Source organism: Colossoma macropomum, unplaced genomic scaffold (genome assembly GCF_904425465.1).
Source record: "Colossoma macropomum unplaced genomic scaffold, Colossoma_macropomum, whole genome shotgun sequence".
NCBI classification, from domain to species: domain Eukaryota; kingdom Metazoa; phylum Chordata; class Actinopteri; order Characiformes; family Serrasalmidae; genus Colossoma; species Colossoma macropomum.
The window spans coordinates 27,053,396-27,074,145 of NW_023494785.1; the positions used below are offsets into that span (position 1 = coordinate 27,053,396).

The 20,750-nt window shown below is 39.2% G+C and overlaps 1 protein-coding gene across 1 annotated transcript; it reads right to left on the bottom strand.

The window, feature by feature from the left end:
• Window positions 1-523: 523 nt before the first annotated feature.
• On the bottom strand, window positions 524-19,711 carry spag1b (sperm associated antigen 1b). Its single transcript, XM_036589245.1, has 19 exons — window positions 19,590-19,711; window positions 18,983-19,159; window positions 18,398-18,557; window positions 18,041-18,148; window positions 17,870-17,943; window positions 17,662-17,774; window positions 16,929-17,034; window positions 16,663-16,793; window positions 16,053-16,159; window positions 15,731-15,869; window positions 13,923-14,300; window positions 11,210-11,309; window positions 9,737-9,889; window positions 8,828-8,976; window positions 6,798-6,939; window positions 6,195-6,321; window positions 4,653-4,811; window positions 3,088-3,420; window positions 524-1,364 (listed from the first exon to the last, which is right to left on the bottom strand). Exons 2-19 carry the CDS (start codon window positions 19,084-19,086, stop codon window positions 1,236-1,238), a joined length of 2,712 nt encoding a protein of 903 aa, XP_036445138.1. The 5' UTR covers window positions 19,087-19,159; window positions 19,590-19,711; the 3' UTR covers window positions 524-1,235.
• Between the last annotated feature and the right edge of the window lie 1,039 nt (window positions 19,712-20,750).

The following is a 20,750-nucleotide window of genomic DNA, read 5'->3' on the forward strand; positions in this document are numbered from 1 at the left end:
TGAGGTAGAGGATCCCAATGATTGTGTATTTGTATATTGCATGCTGGGTATTGTAGTGTAAGAATACTGATGAACTAAAATTACAGAATATTACATAACACAACAAATAATATATTAACTGCTAGTCTTCGGCTGCAGTGCCCTTTCAATGAAGCACATATCCATAAGAGGAATAAGTGCAGGTCAGGTTTTATAACTCAAGTTAAGAGAAAGAAGTCAGAAAACAATTATCAGTATTCTCAAACCAGCAAGAAATAGTGAAAGGTCCTCACAGAAGAGGTAAAATAACTCCTAATGAGTGTAACGGGCCAAAGTGAGACAAAAGAACATACTTCAGGAAGGGAAGAAAAGAGAAGTGCAGAGGAGGAAAAATCTGAACTGAGTAAGGCTAGATGCACTTCAACCCAGAGACAGAATTTCAATCATTTTCATAATGGCATTCAGATTAATTTATATTTTAAAAAACATAAGCTTCAGCAGCAAGTGTAAACTTTTAGTAGTCTGAAATTAAAACATACAAACATTTATAAACAACTTGTATATTGAGGGGGATTTCACATGCAGTTAATGCTTCAGAGCTCAGCTGCAACACAGTACAGTGGCTTATCATTTACAAATGAAAATAGTCTTTTAACATCTTTATTGTGTTCTCTTGCTTTTCAACATGTTCAACATGGGTGTGAGTGTTGAAGATGGCATTCTTTAACCTGAGTACAAAGGCACACATCCCACACATGGCTTCATTTTGTGCGCATCAGGGCTCCAGTATTTACTTTAAATATTTGTTTTTACCCGGATATGTCAGATCTTTTACTGCAATAAAATATACCTTCTCTCTTTATAACTGAAAGATGTATTGTGACATATACATTTTTTTCATATGTATGAATACATGGCATAAGATTCAATAAAATTAAGCTGAACATTTTCTATACTATTTTGCATCAGAACGTTTGAGGGCACTTTTCAGTATTTTTTTCAGGAAATACTGTTTTTATAAAGCTTCCACCAGACCATGCATCCATCTCATAAAGTGAAGCATCCACACAGAATCAGTCTGTAGCAGTTCCAGAAAGAGGGATGAGTTTTGTTGAGTTTTGTAGAGCAGGTGTATTGGGTCCTGTCGGATTGTGCATCTCTTTGTTGATATTGCTTCAAGCTGATGCAGGTTTAAGGATCTGAGGTTGTTGCATAGATACGAGTGCATGGAAGCTCATGCAAAAAGTTTAAAAAGGTCAGATGTATTTATTGGCCAGATTTTTGACATCATTCTGAGAGAACAGCTCACTGTCCACTGAACCAAGGTGCTCGAACAGCTGCGTCATCTGCTTCCTCTCATCCGAGTCCAGCAGCATCAGAACAACCTGCACACATACACACACAGATGCATGTCAGCTTAATATTATCATTTAATTTAACATAGAAAGTTCTCCTTGAAAAAAACTCAACTCCTATATATGAAATTCTAATAAAAAGAGAAAGCAGTGATTAGTACATTAAAACAATAGAAAAACAATGTCTGATGTTTTTCATTATTAACTTTGTTTTATTGTAAATATGCTCATTCCAAATTTGATGACTGCAACATGTTCCTAAAAAGATTAACTTTATGCTGGAAAAGTCTAAATGGTTCTTTTTCTTCTTTGGCCCAGAAAAAAAATCATGATGTCTATTATTTCCATAAATCTGACAGATTGACTCGTCAGACTTAATACACATTTCCACTGTCCATCAGTGAACTTCAGATGAGTTTAAGTGGCAGCGTTTCTGGACATTGGTGAGATATGCCCTCTGCTACATGCCAGTTTTTAATGAAGTGCTGTCTGAGGGATCAGAGATTTATGATATTATGCGCTGTAGAGGGTGAAATATCTGAAATCCTTGTAACTGCTTGTTGAGGAACATTGTTCTTGAACTGCTGAATAACTGGCAACAGATTTTGGCAAAGTGGTGCGCCTCAACCTCTCCTTTCTAATAATGGACTAGGCCTTTCTTTAAGGCTTCTTTCATGCCCAAGTATGCTTGCATCACCTGTTCAAGATGATTTTTGAACATTTTATAATGTTTCTATGAAATAAATTATGAAATAAATCTTTAATTGACCCTGTCCCATTTTTTGCATTGTGTTCTCGGCATACATTTCAGAATTTGCATGTATTTAAAAAAAAAAAACATTTTCATAAAACATTAAATATATTGTCTTTGTTCTGTTTCTGTATTGTTTAAATACAGGTCAAAGTGTGTTTAAACTAATCTCTGCTTTCTGTTTTTATTTGCATTTAACATACTGTCCCAACATTTTTGGTATTAAGTTTGGTATATTGGATCAATTTAGAAAGACCAGTGATGAACAGCAGCAGCGAGTTTCTTCCTGAATGAACCAAGAATAAACATGTGAAAAGTTGGGTTGTGTAAAGAGAAAACAATTAACACAGTGAACTTATAATTGGTTTTGCAAGACAATGGAGTCATATGAAGAAATGCAACAGTGTACTTGGCATTTAGTTCTGTCATGCTAAAAGCACAGTGAAATGCAGTGTAACTGTGTGGATTGCTTTGACTACTGATGTGAATTTTAACTTAATTTAAAACCCTGCTAATTGTTATTCAGTAAAGAGATTAATAAAAAGTGTTATGAAAGTTTTGCTTTTTAGTTTGCTGTATTTTCACACATCAGTCATAAAAGTCATATAATCTATGCAATATGACGCTCATGGCCATAAAGGGTGGTGTTAGTCACAACATGAAGCAGAGTAAAATCACGGGGTGCACGGTCTTATGTGGCTTATTGCTTTTATAAAACAGCTACAAATTACAATATGACATCATACACCAGTTTTCAATAAATAATTTACTATTAATTAAAATCATAATAATTCTTCTGCCAAGTATTGTAGTTCATTCACAGGAGGCTATGGTTGCCAAATAACAAAAACACAGTTGATGCGTGTGGTCATATGTATGTATATCCAGCATTTCACAACGAGTGGCTCAGCCAATCAGATTCTAGAACCAGAACTATGCACTTTATAACACATGTTTTTGTACTAGATGCTTTGGTAAGAGACAGGAGAGTGTATTCCTTACCGAGAACCTTTCTGTGGTGTGGAGATGGCTGAGGAGCTGGTAAACGAGGTCTGGCTCTGGCGTCAGCAGGTGTGTGTCCAGCGCCTGCATGATAAAGCCGAGAGTGTGTGCATCCAGCTGTGTTTTCAAATACTGGGGAAGACTGTCTGGGGGCACACAGCGAAGGAGCTGAGCTCCAGCTGCTGTGTCGTTATGTGAACGGGCTGCGTTCAGCGCCTGGCCAAACTCATATGCGTTTGAGGGTTGCAGGTTGATGCTCTGACTGGTACTCTTCTGTCCTCCCTCTGGATTGCTCACTGCAGCTTCTCCCTCCTCCTCCTCCTCCTTCTCCACCTACACAAACAGTGGCAAAGGAGATCGGACATGACTAAAACTGACATCCACACATGCTCTAGAGATGTGCCAGCTAAACTGAGTAAAAGATCAGAGGTGGTAGAGCGGCTCCACAAAAGCTAAAGTCAGATCGGAGAAATCTGGATTCAGAGAAGATGTAAATAAATAATAAATAAATAATATTTCTAACACATTAGACACTTGAGCTACATCGATTAGTTGCTGTCAATGTTGATTATGGAAAAAAGTCAAAGTGTTGACATGTTATTTACTTAAAAACAGCCCTCTTCACAGATGCTAAAGGATGTTCCCAAGTGGGTCTACAATGAATGGGCTTCACATGGCTATTTTGTGCCAAGTTCCTAAAAAGTAATAATTTTATAAAGAAAAATGCACCAATTCTCAATACAGAATATTACAAAAATATTTCAACACTGTTGTTGAACTGTTTGAACTCCAGTTATAGGACTTTCTAGTTTATATGTTGGTGTTGAAAAACCGTTGTTCTGCACTTTGTCATTCTGCATTTTTCAGCCATAATATGCAGTACAGATCTGATGGTGGCATGAAGTCATGTAAATGTTGTAATGTTCATAAGCATTACTGGTGTTTCTGCCCGTGTACAGGCGGAGCTGATAGCCACTACTGTGTCCTAAGTGTTCTGAACACACGCTAGTTTCTAAGGGTGTGTTTCTGTTCAGGAGATGGTGTACATGGGTACACCTGGACTTCAGCTATGACCATTCAGCGCTCGTGTTTCAGAAAAACTCAACATCTGGTTTATTCCACCATCACAGTCAACAACAGAAGATGGGGAAATTGTTCCCTCATGAATGACTAGAAACAGTTTTAATTATTTTTTTAGCCATTTAGCTCCACTCATTCCCACTCATTCAGGACTCGCTCGCTGGTGCCCTCTAGCGTTCTGCAGTCATTTTTTGGGATAATGAGATAAAAAAGGAAATGGTCATGTTCCACTAAAGCTGACTCTGGTTGCACCATAAAAAAAAAGTGGAGCTTTGACTGTTGGAGGCACTGTGAGAGGGGGGATGTGAGAGGAATCTACAGTAGCATAATGTTTCAATTAGTCGATTTATCAAACAATAGTATAACAAATCAATCGATTATTTAAATAATTGTTAGTTGTGTAGATGAGAACTGCAAAAAATGAGTTCTTTCTTCAGTGTGAGTCTGTGCATGATCTGTCTGCAGTGTGAGTGCTGTTAACCCACCTCAGTGATGGTGATGTTCCTGCGTGGCTGGCTGGAAGACTCTGTAGCTTGTTGCTGTTTCAGCAAAGCCGTCACCTCTGCCAGCTCCCGCTCAGCCTCCTGCACACTCGCGTCTAAACGCAGCACCTCCTGCAAATCTGAACTACATGCCACATAATCCTACACACACACACACACACACACACACACACACATACCATAATAATGATTCATACAGAATAAATCAAGCTCATACACATCTTATACATTGTCTACACACACCTTTGGAATGTCTCGATTACGACTGGAAAGGCTAAATGCTAAAAGGCTGTTCCCTTTCAAGGGACTGTTCTAATACTTTATCAGCTCAAGCAAAGTTTGTTAGATGAACCTGCAGAGAGGCACAGGGTTGAGTGAATAACTCTGGCAGCAAAACTTGCTCAGAAATTATTGTGATCTGACACAGTTCCCTTTTCAAACCCCCCGACAAGTGGTTTATATGCCGTAGCAGTAAAATGCTTTAAAATGCTTAATATTTCAAAACCGTAACCTTTGATTTGGTGAGTTTTACTCCATCTGTTACACATGACTGGTGATGCAACTTTGTTGCTTTACTCTGCTAGCTTGCTAGTCAGGCAACACTACTAACAAGAATGAAAAGAAAGGTGACACACCATGGCTCTAAACCAAAACTTATAGCCAGACAAAGCAGTTATTCGCATACTTTATGTACGTTACATTTAATCTTGTCAAAAAATTTGCATTACAAAATTTGCATAGCCAGCTCACTGGGGTTAATTTAGCCGAGGGTGAGTGTGTTTCCAATGAAAAATACGCCCTTCGCCATGCTCGTCTCCTCTAGTGCTGCAAGTGGCCACTTGTATAAGATGGGTGTGAGTTGGTGAAGGTGTGTTAAAAAAGCATTAACATGGAGCCTAAGTCTCAGACAAAGAGGGTATTCCATGAAAGCTCTACATTCTTAAAGTTAAATTCACTGCACCAAAGATCCCCCTTTATAGTTAAGAGACACCACAAAGACTCATAAATAGTTAGATTCATTTTTGCACGCTCACATTTCTCTGAATTGTGTTAATCATTTATACGTTCATACAGCTAAGACTGCTTTTTGTACAAAAGTATTAGAAAATCTGACATTTTCTCACATGTTTGACTGAGACTCAGTGTTTTCTCGTTCAGCTGAGCTAAAGTGTAACATAACCTTGGAAAAGTTTAGTTATGGAGAGCAAGTCGCTGTAGTGATTGAGCAGCAGGTTATTGAACCAAAATCATGATTATTTTAAGCTTAAGTTAAACACAAAGTTAGTGTATCCTCAGCATCCTACTTTGTGGCAAAACACTGAGGCCTGGGGCTGTATTCACAAAGCTTCTCAGAGTCTGAGTGATCATCTGGAACTGTTCCTGGAAGTAAAGTCGGTGTACAAAAGAGAGGAATCTGATCCTATATCAACATTTCTACTGTATCTTAAGTAAAGGGAGGGAAGGAGCCACTGAATCTGCTGGACGGAGGTGAACTTAAAGTAAGCAATGGTAACGTTCTCTTACCTTCAAGCCCTTATAAGCCAATGCGCGTCTGTAGAAGGCCTTCTTATTGGAGGGCTCAAGCTTTAGGGCGGAGTCACAATCTTGCTTGGCTTCAGCAAAGCGTTCCAGTTTAATTAAGCAGAGAGCTCTGAGACAGGAAAAGAAGAGTTATAGCACAGTCCTTCCAGCAAAGCTCCATTTTGCATCATCTTGTTAAAACATAGCTGGGCTCTGCTAAAAAATGTTTACAGGGTTAAAGATACACTTATTTTCAGTAGAATTTTATATTTTCGATTCGATAATCATTTTATGTCTTAAAAAATTTCTCAATTCCACAAATCTGTAATTATATTCAAAGCTGTAATTATAAATGTATACAACAGAAAAGACTTCAAAGTAGCATGTCAGAGTACAAAACTGATTTTATAAAACCGAGCTGAACTGACAATCATTGACAAATGAGAGACTCTTGGAAGAGACAAAGGGGCATATCAGTGACACAGTTTTAAATTTCAATACAATGTTCCAAATGTACATGTATTTTGTGAACATAAGAAGTCAATATAAACAGCACTTTCTAAATGGAATTCCACATTAAGGCACACAGAGTTGGTTGCACCATACCTGTTAGTGTAGATTGCACATTCATCTGATTTGAGTTTAAGGCATTCACTGTATTTTTCAACTGCCTCGTGGTACTGGCCTTTCTTCACTAACTCGTTTCCTTCTGTCTTCAGGGAAGTGAAACGTGCCTCTGTTCTCCTGGCTAAAACACACCACACTCACAGTTAGGAATTTAAGTAGTTCTACAGCAGATAATCATCTGCCTCTTTGTAGTCACAGTACAGAAGAAAAAAAAAAATCACCTGATGTAAGCCTTTTCCTGTCTGCCAGGCGTCTGCAAAAAATGCTCTTTCCTTTTTATAAAGGGCCTATATAATGAAAAACTTTATTTTGGAATAAAATAGTTCTTATATACTATGTTAAAGTTTGTAATAGCTAAAACATTATTATGTATATTGTTTCATAATTAAGTTTCACAATGTACTGAATCCCCAGTCCATACAGTTCATAAATAGAAATTAAGCTGTCTGTTTGGAAATAATCGTTTTTGCCATGTCAAGAAAACCAATGCATTAAGAGATGTCTGCTATTCAGTCTACAGCAGCTTAGCCCCTCCCATTTACACTGAGGTTAAGCGTGTTCCAAGGTCGACTGGTTTTTGACTGAGGCACAATAGAGAGCAATCAGCAAGAACAGACTTAATTTACCTATAGTAGTCTTAATCTAAGACAAAAAAACAAAATAGCCTGTTTAATTCTAATGGATAAAGAGAGATATAAACGCACATGAACATAAAAAAATACAAGAACTGTTCTAGTGAACATCTCTGAAAGGATTTTGATCTTGCCTGAGGTGCCCCTTTACACGGGTGAGTGCTACTATGGGTGTGTAGTAGCTGTGTCCAATTAGGTGAGGTCCTACACATTGTTTCTTTAAGACATTATGACTTCCGTAAGCATGTGTAGACTAGTTATGTGTGTGCCAGTACTAGACCCACATTAACCCTCAACAGTCTAAAGGGGCAGCTCAAACAGGGTAATTAAGTGTTGGCTTATGGGCTAGGGTTTTTAATAATAGAATTTATTTTGGGTTAGGATTTTTATGGCTTTGGGTGCATTTATTGTGGGTAAAATAAGTCAATCTGTGTTGATGGAATTGAACTTTATTGTTACTTGTTGAACTTGAATTCAGCTGAACATCCTGCTTACTTTCTTCCTCATTCAACCCCTACCCAGTCATAGCAACCTGATTTTGATATATCAGCAGCATCTCTCACATCTGAAAACCATGTATGCGTGTGTGTTTGATGTGTGTGATGTGTCTAGGTATCTGTGATGTGTCTTGTTTCTGTGTGTGTGTCTCTGTTTGATGTGTATGGTGTGTGTTAGAGCTTGAAATATTTGTCCAAACCCAACGAAACAGAACTGCTCATGTCAGATTCAGATGTTTTTTTCCCCAAATATGTGTCTTGTTCAGTTTGGTGTTTCAATTTTATGTTTGGGTTTTTATCCCTCAGAATTAAATGAGCTGTTTTTGTTACTCTGCCTTTCAGATTAATGCGTGTAAATGTGTGCAGCCAAAAGGATGTTTAATTTATTTGGTCAAAAAATGTTATACATGATATGTTGAATATATTACATCTAACATGTTCTATGTGCAGAAACAGAGTAGAGAGATACAGAGACCCTGCTGTATCAGCTCTGCATAGCGTGACTACAGTGCAGTATGAAAAGTTTAGTCAGACTAAAAATGTTTCGGATGTTATTTGAAATCATTGCTTGATGAATAAATTTGTTAAAGCACATTTAAGCTAAATTTTGGATAGCTAATTATTTCATTACATATTTTATTATATTGTTATATTATATGTATTATATATATGTTATTGTACACAACATCATTAGAAATATGAGGCTTTATTGTACACTTTGGTTAATGATGGGCCAGTTCTGGTCAGTTTTGGAAAGAAATTTGGACTAAAAATTTGGACAGAAATTTAATGTGATTAAAAAATGTATGTATATGTTTAATGTATATAATGCCTGTGATGCAAGTTTGTGTGGTATGTGTGTTTGTGTGTGTGTACTGACCGGCTTCTTTTGTGTCTTTCTCGGTGTGTGAATGAGTAGAGGGTGGGGGTTCTGTACAGTGTTGTCGGGCCGACAGCGGAACCACTGGAATCTCCGGTAACTTCTGCCTCCAATCAGGACCATCCTGCTCCATCAGCAACCGCGTGATCCTTCATGTAATACACACAGAAGCACACACACACACACACACACTGTATCATCCTGTTATGTGACCATCAACATGTGCTGAATTAGTCTGCAGAGGAAAGAGAAATCCAGCCCTCACTAATCTCACTCTTTCTCTGCCTCTGTGTCAGTTTAGTTCAAAGGCCTTCACTGACATGACCATACAAGTAAGTGACCACACCAAATGTATTGGGACATTATCATGCATTGCAAGCAAAACTAATTTTCTACACAACATATAAATTACTTTTGCTTATTAAAAGACTGGTGTGCTAATTGAGGAGTATGCCACAGTCATGACCAGGTCTGCAATTAAATTCATGTGACCGTATATTAACAAATTCATTATATCATGTGAGATTTATTGATTCCTGATCAGTTAGTGAAAGTGCAAAATGGGAAGGGGGCCAATCTAGAAAAAAATCTGGTAAGAAGTAATTTCCTAATAATAGTGATCCTTTTGGGACTGCAGATGACCCTTAGCTTTAAAAAACTGCCAGACAATATGAAGGCAATAGAAGCTGATCCTGAATGCAATGCACTGCTGGTTGAGAAGCACATACATTGACATATATTGCATATCACACACTATATAAGGCCATGTAATGTCAGGCCAGGTCAGGTCAGACCCTTCCTTTCAGTGGTGTTTCCTGTAGTGTTGTGGTCAGCAGCTCTGAATGCTGTGTGCAGGTTGTGGTGTGTGAATGTGTGTGCTGGGGAGGTGCTGCTGAAAGGAGCTGATACCTGTTGACACTGTCGTGGGCGGCGAGGATGCTGCTGTCAATCTGCAGTGCGGTTTTATAGTCCACATAGGCTTTGCGGTAACGCTCCAGAGACTCGTACGCCATTGCCCTGCGCAGCAGCGGCTTCAGAGAAAACGGCTGCAGCTCCAGTGCTCTGATATCAACAGCAACCACATCACAGAATTACACTATAATCCAACAGTGCATATGAGTGTGTGTATGTCCCCTCTGTGGGGCTTTTGAGAGAATGAATAATTAGTAAATTTAGCTACTTTAAGGTGCACCAATTGCTGACACAGAGTTCACATCTCCATAGAAAAGCACAGCAATCTTCACAGCTATGTTATACTAGTTGTCACCAACATCTAGTATAAAGCCTTTCCAGAGGGGTACAGGCTGTTAGTACAGGAAGAGTAAGCTTCTTTTACAGTAATGCTGCCTCCCATAGGAAAGAAACATAAAATAAGAGATTTCCGTCACATCTCTGTACTCTCTTCTGTATAAGAATGGTAATAACACTCATGTTTATCAGCAAATTAAACAGAAATAATAAATAAAATCATAATTTTTATCTGGGCCAGAAGTATCTCATATCTCCTTTTTGTTCTAATGCCATTTCTCTTAAGGAATTTTAGTAGAAACATCTGTGACATGCTTGATACATAAATAAAACATAGTGAGCCAACAGAGATCAACATTTGAGTAATAAAATGTTCCTTTGGGATTCAATTTGGAATAAATCAATGTTGAACGAGCAGTTATGTACAACCTTTTGAACAAATTCACATTGTACATTAACTAGCTCCAGTGCAAAAGTAAAGAAGCAAATTTCGGTTACAAACATATCTTGGCTAATCAACTGCATTTGGGTAATGGGGAAATTGTGCAAATCTTTTGTTTTTGTTGGCTGAACCATCACTTTTGAGAATTATTCATGTATAGTGGGGGTTAGGACAGGGTTAGGTTAGTTCAGCTAACCTAGTTGGGGCTGAGGTTTAGGTGTTGGGGCTGAGGGTTAGGTGTTGGGGCTGAGGGTTAGGTGTTAGGCCTTGGGGTGGGTTATTAGGTGCTAGGGATTAGTGTTTATAAAGTGAGGTTAAGGTTTTAGGGGTTAGTGTTTAGGGGTTGGGTTAAGGGGCTAGATTTTATGGGTTAGTGTTCAGGGGTGTGATTATTAGGTTTTAGGGGTTACTATTTAGGGGTGGGAAAAGGGATTAAGTTTTAATGGTTAGCATTTAGGGGTGGGGTTAAAGGGTTACATTTTAGGGTTTGGTTTTTAGGGGTAGGGTTATTAAGTCTTAGGGTTAGTAGTTAGGGGTGGGGTTAAGGGATTAAGTGTTAGGGGTTATATTTAGGGGTGGGGTTAAGGGGTTAAGTTTTAGGGCTGGGGTTATTAGGTCTTAAGGGTTAGTATTTAGGGTGAAGTTTTAGGGGTTAGGGTTGTTAGATTGGTTTAGAGTGGCTGAGTGCTCACCTGGTGCAATCGGTTATACAGTCAGAGCTGTTACCATCTTTCAGGTAGCAGGCTGCTCTGTTTGAGTACAGTATAGATAGGTCCTCTGGACTGTCAATGCCTAAAGAGAAAAAAAGCAAGGATTTAAAGTCTACACATGCTGCGTGCACTGTGTTGTTACAGCAGCTAATGTGGACATGCCTGCTTGTCATCTTTTATGTCTCTAGAGCAGTAGGTCTTCAACTCTGGACCTTGAATCCTGTTTCTGGTCAACTGGGTTCAAGACCTCTGTTCTAGAGTGATGTCTCCTATGACCAATCAGTATAAAAGCTGAATGCTGGTTTCTGCTCAGCTCTTGACAATGTGGTAAAACCAGTTCATCCACATTACAGTCAACAAACTGCTCTGCCTCTCCCACTTTAATCTCACAGCTGTTCCACTACAGTCCCAACAAGAAAGAGGCCGCTGCTTTAGCACTTACAACCCCATTTCCAAAAAAGTTGGGATGCTGTGCAAAATGTAAATAAAAACAGAATGCAATGATGTGCAAATCATGTAAACCCTACATTTAATTGAAAAGAGTACAAAGACAACATTTCAAATGTTGAAACTGAGAAATCTTACTTCTTTTTTTAAAAAAATATATGCCTATTTTGAATTTGATGCCAGCAACATGTTCCAAAGAAGTTGTGACGGGGCGTATTTACCACTGTGCTGCATCACCTCTTCTTTTAACGACACTCTGTCAGCATATGGGAATTGAGGAGAGTTACTGAAGTGTAAAAACTGAAATATTTTCCCATTCTTGCTTGATATAGGATTTCAGCTGCTCAACAGTTCAGGGTCTGCTTTGTCATATTTTATGTTACATAATGCTCCAAATGCTTTCAGTGGGTGACAGGTCTGGACTGCAGATGGGCCAGTTTAGCACCTGGACTCTTTTACTACTGAGCCATGCTGTGGTAATACATGCAGAATGTGGTTTGGCACTTTCTTGCTGAAATAAGCAAGACCTTCCTTGAAAAAGATGTCTTCTGGATGGCAGCAGACGTTGGCTTTCGAACTATGCGCTGATAACAAGCTGTTTAACTTGCATTTGTGGATGCAGCGCCGAACTGTGTTCACAGACAGTTGCTGGCATGCAGTGATTTCCACTACAGAATCTTTGCGATTCTTTTCTTTTTGCTAATTTATTACCTCGAGAAATGTTATTCTTAAATTGTTGCTCTATTTGCCAGTGAAGTCTTTCACAGAGTGGTCAACCCCTCATCCTTACTTCTGAAAGACTCAGCCTCTCTGGCATGCTCTTTTTATACCCAATCATGTTACTGAACTGTTGTCAGTTGACCTAATTAGCTGAGATGTTCCACCAGATGTTTTTTTAGCATAACACAACTTTACCTTACGTCTTTTGTTGCCCCCGTCGCAACTTTTTTTAAATGTGTTGCTGGCATCAATTTCAAATGGGCATATATTTTTCATAAAACAATCCTATTTCTCAGTTTCAACATTTTATATGTTGACTTTGTGCTATTTTTTTAATTAAATATAGGGTTTAAATGATTTGCACATCATTGCAATCTGTTTTTATTTATATTTTGCCTAGCATCCCAACTTTTTTGGAAACGGGTTGTAGTACATAGACCAAATATTACTCCAGCAGAACAACATGAATCCACTCAGAGAGAGAGAGAGAAGCACAGAGAGAAAAAGAGGAAAAAGGCAGTCAATGAGCAAGAGATTTCTAGCTGTGTTTTCAATGAGGCACTGTGAGAAAACCAGATCTGATTTCATACAGAGTGGGCACACGTCACATGACACAGAGCGCCGCTTCGCCAAGCAGCTTTCAGCCACCACACTCTCCGAGTCAGATTAGACACCACACACACACACACACACACACCCGTATCAGATTAGAGATGAAAGACGCTCACACACAAGCTCAGTCAGAGTCAGATTAAAGACGAACTACACACACACACACCAGCTCAGTACTAGGAATAGAGAAAAATTGGCATAGGCTGCAACTTTGTTCTTAACCTCCTTCTGCAGGCCCTACTGTGGCCATTCCACAGGCAAAATGGAAATGAACCTGGGATTTGATTAAAATAAATCAAATAAAATATTTTCCCTGGTAATTCTGTTATCACTGTTTGTTCTCTCTGTGTCAAATTTGACTCTCTGTTGAGCTGCTAGTGAGCAATGAGCGGTGAATAGAAAGGGGAGGGGTGAGAGCCCAAATCACATCTCTCCACAGTTCCGAGATAAAACACACAGCACCACTTTTTTTAATCAAAAATGTGTACAACCGCCACAATAAAAAACACCATAAAAGCACGTTTATAACTGGTGACCTTGCTCACCCACAAAGACAAAAAAATAGTTCTGGTTTTGTATATCATACACATTTCCATTGAAATATAGTCTATCAACGTTACTGAACAAAATAAATGCTTGGTTCAACTGAGAGATCTCCAAAAAAGGCAGAAATGACATTTTATGGCTGCTGTGAAACTCGTTTCATTGTATTATTAACACAAAGCGGTCCTGTAAAAGCACTGAATGAATGACTAAATGAATGAATGAATGAATGAATATTATTCACTCATTAAGTGCAGAATATGTGCTCTGTAAATGTTTAAAACATTGGCACACAAGTGTAGAGAAGTTGGAGGCTCTAAGGCGAGTAAAAGCAGATCCAAGGGTGGATCCAGACACGAGTGTGTGTGTGTACCTGCTTCCGTGAACCCTGTAATAGCATGCGTGTACTTCTCCAGAGCGTCTCCAAACTGTCCATTCTTGAAGAGCTGGTTTCCCTCGTTCTTTAGTTGGGCCAGTGGTGGAGGCAGTGCTCCAGCCACAGAGGGTGGCTCTGTCCTCTTCCCCACTGGACTGTCAGGCCTGCCGCTGCCCGGCTGAGTTGTGCTGTTGCTGCTGCTGCCATTAGCCAGGCTCTTCCTGCTCTCTGCAGCTGCCGACCCTCCCTCTGCCTTCACCTTGTATTTGTCAGCGGTTCCTCCCCGTGCCCCCCTACCCTGAGGCTTCTTCTGCGCATTACCCATTCCTCCTCTCGCTGCAGCCTGCCTATCCTCTCCCGCACTCTGACCACCGTCTGAGAGAGCGAGCGAGCGAGCGAGCGAGCGAGAGAGAGAGAGAGAGAGAGAGAAAGAAAGAAGAGAGAGAGAGAGAGAGAGAGAGAGAGAGAGAGTGTATGTGAGAGAAGTGCATAGAGGGGGAGGGGGCGTGTCTGCAGCAATTACATCACAGTAGGAAAGGGGCGGGGACACTGAAGCTTTTTGCAGAGAGTTCCAGGAAAGCTTTCAGTCAGGGAAGATCACATGGTGCAGCTTAAACCTTGAAGACTTTCACCTATAGGTGCAGATTCCTACTGCACTTCTCTCAAATACTCTTTTGAGTTTTCTAAACAGTTTTTTTGTAAAGTAAAGCCTTACTAGATTTTCAAGGGCAATCTGGCTTTAAACTAGCCTTTATTATGTTATTCATTGTGTTCTGTAATATTCTCTAGTGCAGCATTGCATCCTTTGGTTTGACAGAATTCACAATTTTGTAAACTTTTCGTGATTTCATCCAGTGTTCTCTCATACATTATCCAGCATGCATTGCACAAATATGTCACAGAACTACTGGGAATCCCCCCACACCAATAAAGAAATCCTGACTGCTAGCTTAACCACTGATGTAGAGGATAATACATACAATGTGATAATTGGCTTCCAAGCAGTAACGTGACATATCTGGCTTTAGCATTTGCCATCTAGCAGGAAAAACTTCCAAACACACTCTCAAGTATCTGCCCCAGTGCCCTAAGAGGAAAATTTCTTGAAGTTCCTCTTACCTTTAAGATACATCATCAGAAGGGGGCTTTCCTAGTATTTGAACTAGACTACAGTGGCAACACTGATATTGTTAATTTTGGTCAGAGTTAAGTATCTTTATTGTCACTATACCTGCACAGTATAACAAAAGTCTTTTCTTCACATATCCCAACTTAGACAGCTGGTGGCAGAGCACAGAGTTAGTCATGATACTTGCCCCTACAGCAGAGACGGTTAAGTGCCTCGCTCAAAGGCCCAACAGTGGCAACTAAGCGGGCCCAGGTATTGAACCCACAACCCTAGGATCAACCACCCAGTGGACATGCTGCATGTAAAAACAAAACCTATAGATGCAAACTGTTAGCTAAGGTTTATGTTGATGAGGCAGTGCATGATCAAGCTCAGTTCGATTAAGGCCAAATCCACACAAGAATCTTCCCAAGAACCTTCATGGGTAAGTAGAGGAAAGGCCTAACTGGAGTTGATGTGAATCTTGTGCATCCTGCGCTAACATAACTTGTCCTGCAGACATCTTCATCTTATTTATTTTATTATTTTATTAAAAAAATTTCCCTTGATTTAAATATATCCCCCTTCCACCAGTCCAAACTATTTGGAACTGCTTATAAACAAGTATAGAAATCCAGCTCAAGTCCGCTTGGCCTGTATTAGAAGAAATGTGCTGCTGATTATCAGTGTCACTCACCAGCTGATGTTTTTTTGTCATCTTCATCACTGATTTTGTCATCATCCTCTTCTACTTCCTGAATGAGAAGCTTTTTGCCCTTGCTTGGTTTGTCCTGCATGTCTGCATTTATTTTCTTACTGATTTCCTCCAGCAGTCTCTGTAAAACACACAGATTCAAACATACTTTGTAAACACACAAATACACAATAAATGTCTGTTTTTGCTGGTTTGGTAATGTAGAATTTCTGTCATGTGTGTCACTGAAAGCATCACATTCATATTTCCCCTCATAAACAAACAATAGCCTATGATCTACACAGTAATGTGAGAGGAGTCGCACCTGAGCGATCATGTTGTGCGGCTCAGAGCGAAGCACAGCACTGAGGTCATCACTGGCCACCTGCAGGTTCCCCAGCTGTTTGTTCACAGTGGCACGACGCAGCAGAGCTTCAGAACAAAGCAGTTAACATACTGTTACATCATGTCTTCTTCCAGAGATTTACAGTTTAACCCAATTTTCTTCTCAATTTTGTCACTGCTGAGCCCACATAGTAGTTGGGTCTCCCCTTTCACACAATGCTATCTGGGGCGGTGAGGGCTAGCATGTGCTTCCTCCAAAACACATGAAGGCCGCCGCATCTTTTCTAACCGCCATTAAAGCAACATCATTGAACAATTTAACACACTTGGAGCAGAACACTGCCAATTTTGTTATGCAGCTAACAGATGCCTGCATTAACTAGCATCATACACAGTGATTGGGGGAGGCACTGAACCTCAAGACTAGTAGAAGAGCTGTGTGTATGTAAACATAATAAAACTGAACTACCTACTGCCAGAGCTCTGAACTATGTTGCTTATGGAGAAAGGAAATCCTTCACAGCATATACATAACAGCTTCTGTTTCTTGACCCCTGACCCTACTCTTGGCTCTTAAATCACACTGACACCTTTAGTATTGTGTGGCTCCAGCTGCAGCACTCGCTCACAGTCGCTCAGGGCGTCATGCCAGCGATGCAGTTTGATCTCTGCCTGGGCCCGGTTATTAAGGGCTGCAGCCGTCACCATGATGCATAGACTCCTGCGGACACACCACACCCGCAGCACTCCAGTTAATACCGAATCAACTACTCTACAGAAGAAATACAGTGAAAACACAGTGAACACAGTGGAAAATAGAGGAGAAAGCCTTGATAGACCTACGACTAAAGATCACCTGCTATAGTAGGCCACAGCCTCCTCATAATCACAGGCTCTGAAAGCCTCATTGCCTTTGTCTTTTTCACGGTTTGCCAGAACAACTTTCTCCTGCTCTGTAAGAACTGAAGTATGGACAAAACATGACATAGGCACACATGATCTGAAAAATACAAATTTAAAATAGCAAACATGTAGAATGACATCATTAGCTGTAAAGTGAACACATATTGTAGAGATCATAACGCCTTTTCCGTCCAGACTGTGACGTATTTGTGAGTGAAACATGGTATCAGGGAGGGTCTAGTGAAACATGATATAATTGGTAAAAGGGCCTATATCACACATTTTTGTATTCTTGTTTTTAATTTTTTCCCCTTTTGTTTCACCATAAATGTTCATTTTCTTTGTCAATTTTCAAAACAGGCTGTTTTTTGCAGCTTAGTTTCCTAAGCTGGACTGGACTGTATAGACTGAGGAGTGAACGGTACATTTTAAAACTTTAACAGTGTTTACATATATTACGTCAAAGTCCTTTATTTCAAAATAGTGAGGGAAATTTGTTTTTCATGAAATAGTCCCTTTAATATTATTTTTCTCCTTATGCTGGTGCATGATGATGTAATCAAAACTCAGAAGAGGTGGGCAAACATCATTACATTTTGATAGAAGATCACAGGGAAACGGTGATTTAGGTTGGCTGTAAGTCTTAGCAAAAAACATACAAAGCATTTAACAAAATAAAAACTGACCTGTTGTGTCTACATCCCTTTTGATTTTTGGAAGGAAGTCATCGATAATGGCAGGAGAGTCTTTATTTGCCATACCTCCATCAATTTTAGCACATTCCTTCTCAACATCAAACCTGCCAAATATACATACAGTAAAAAATAAAAAGCCCCTAACCTTGTCACTTCAGATGCATACAGATCTTTATGTCACAGTCAATTTCAGACTCACTCGTCCCAGTCTTGGTAGGCTCGGGGTAGATGAGACGTTTTCAAACTATTTTTGACCCCATCCTGGGCTGCTTTCTGTAGAAAAGTGTGATATGTTAATTAACAGAGATGGTGACATATACTGAAAAGCAAATAAATGTATGCTTTTCAATATCAAGTTTTTTTTTTTTACCTGAAGTGAGCAGCTGGACCCTCGCACAGGTGGGATGTTTTCATCATTGCTGCATATGGACCGTTGCTTCAGCTCCAGTTCATTTACTTTGATCTCTCTCTCCCATTTCTATGCAAAGAACAGTTCCATGACATTTGTATTGTTTTATAAACACAGTAAAACGAGCCTGAGCCCTCTGACTCAACCTAAGCCTACTGTGCCTTTTGAATCTTTCCCTAACCTTCATAATCATAGCAAGCTATTACTAATGAAGAACATTTTAGCTTCTGCACTAATAGACAGTGCTAAACTTTACTGTAAAACTTAACCAGGTTAAGAGATTTCGATTTTACAGGTGTCAGAGAGCTCTTTTCATACCTTTAGATCATTAGTGATCTGGCTCCACTCATCTTTTGAGAAATTGGCAGCTGTAGCAGGAGAATTCTCTTTCCTTAGGGCACGACTCCTGGGATCCAGCTTTTCTATACACTTCTCACAGAAATCAGTGAGGTGAGGGTAAAAGCCCTCTTTACCTGACCTGAGAATAAAGCAATAAGACCTTAATGCACAGGAAGCAGTTTCATGAAAGATAAGAGAGTACAGGTGGGCAAAATGGCAAAATATAACATTGTGATACTTAGAAGAAATAATTTACGATATACAATTTGTCTCGATATTTAATTTTTTCAGACATCTGATCAGTTGGAACAGAGAAAAAAAGAACCAGCAGTGCCACATTTTAAAACATACTGTCAAAAAAATGTGCATGCAATGATTTTTATTCCATACTTTGCATATAGTGTTGCACCAAATCCAGTTAAACAGGACTAATTTTACTCTCTTCATAACAAAACAAGTATTGACGGTATCCACAATATATTCAGAAAAGCATATTGTATTGTAACATAATTTATCACGATAATCATATATATTGTCATATTTCCCAACCCTATAAGAGAGTACCTGAGGACTCTTAGGATCTCCTCCAAATACTTTATGTCTGAACATTTTTCGATGTAGCTGTAGTCCAGGTGCTCCGCAGGGACTGAGTGTGTGCTGGCGCTCATGGCAGCAAGACAGAGGAGAGCTGCAGGCAGTTGTGGGGGTCAGAACAGTTCTGCCCACTCAAGCTCTAATGATCTGTAATTATTAAGCACACAGAAAACCCAACTCACATGAAAACTATACTAGTAATTATTACACACAGAGAACAGCTCTTCACCAACAGCATTATCAAAAACTCTAAGGCAGAGTCTCAAATGGCTTCCTACTCTGCATGTAGTGCACTAACGCTACATAGGTCATGAAATAACGGATTTAACACCCAAACAGTGCATTATATGTCGAATAGAAAGTCATTTATATTCCACCATAAACTGTACGACTACACAGCTAACAGCACTGTTTGGGTGAAGAACCCACAGTTTTATTACCTTTGCAGCGCATTATATAGGGAGCAGTTAGCCATCTGAGAGTCAGCCTAGCAGTCTGGCTAACAGTCTGCCCTAGCGAAAACTCACCCAGCTGTTTCACTGAAACATATACGGATATCCACGACAATTAAACTTACCGGACTTGCACCAAAACCTGCTAAAATAAAAAGTGCGCTAAAATATGTGCTGTAATCAGACAAGCGCTTGTGGATGTGTCTCAGAAATCTGTGAGGGAGCTAGCTAGATAAGCTAAGCTAAACCTCCGGGACGCGGCGTGTTTCCCTAGCAACAGGTGGGCGGAGTCACACGCTCAGACAGGTTTAGAGTGAACTGCTCATTTAGATTTATTTAGAATTAATGTGGGTTTTAACAAAAACACAGGTTTAGTTGTACCTAAATGTAATATGATTACAATAAAATTCTTAATTATTATTGATAATAATAATAATGATAATAATAATAATAATAATAATAATAATAATAATAATAATAATAATTAATATAGTGATCATATCATCATCAAACCTGAAACAAACAATATTTCATTCACTTGGCTCCAGTCCTCTAAAGCAGTGGTCTCCAACCCTGCTCCTGGAAATCTACCTTCCTGTGGAGTCTAGTTCCAACCACGACCTGACACACCTGCTTCAGCTAATTAACTTCTTCAGACATCCTTGATTTTCTGGGTCAGATGTATTAGTGTTGAGTAAACATGTTAGATACACACTGGAACTAAACTCTACAGGAGGAGGATTGGTGACCACTGCTCTACATACTTTATGAATGTAGTCTCATATAACGACGATTTGTGTTTCACAAAACATTTAGTGAACAACATATTTTTATTAGCCACAAAGACACAGTTAATAGAAGTTAACAGAATACAGGTGAAAACACAGAAGACACAAAGGGCTGCATCAATGTTGAGTGGATGTAGCAAAACTATATAGGTTAAAGAGTGAATATTAAAGTTTTATAATCATTTATAATAATAATCCAAAAAATACAAATAATTCTTAAATGAAACGGAAACGCGTCATCGGGTGAAACACGCCCATATGACATACACTAAAACGTTTTGTTAAGACGTTCATTATTGGTTAAAGGCCAAGCCTAAATATATGTCCTGGAATACACGTTTATATAATATGATATTTTTGTAGCAAATTGTAAGTTGAAACGTTGGTAAATAATATGTGATTTTCGTTGATAAATATTACACACACAATTGTACTTTCCTTAAAAAAACTTATTTTGCAGCATTTCAAAATGAATTAGTTTTGTGTTTCAGAGCTCTA

Bases quoted from the DNA above. Each gene is read 5' to 3' on its own strand.
- spag1b (XM_036589245.1), bottom strand. From the start codon at position 19,086: ATGAGCGCCAGCACACACTCAGTCCCTGCGGAGCACCTGGACTACAGC. The intron at 17,944-18,040 runs GTAAAAAAAAAA...ACTTTTCTACAG, and splicing joins GGTCCAGCTGCTCACTTCAG to AAAGCAGCCCAGGATGGGGT. The intron at 4,812-6,194 runs GTAAGAGAACGT...GTGTGTGTGTAG, and splicing joins TGGCTTATAAGGGCTTGAAG to GATTATGTGGCATGTAGTTC.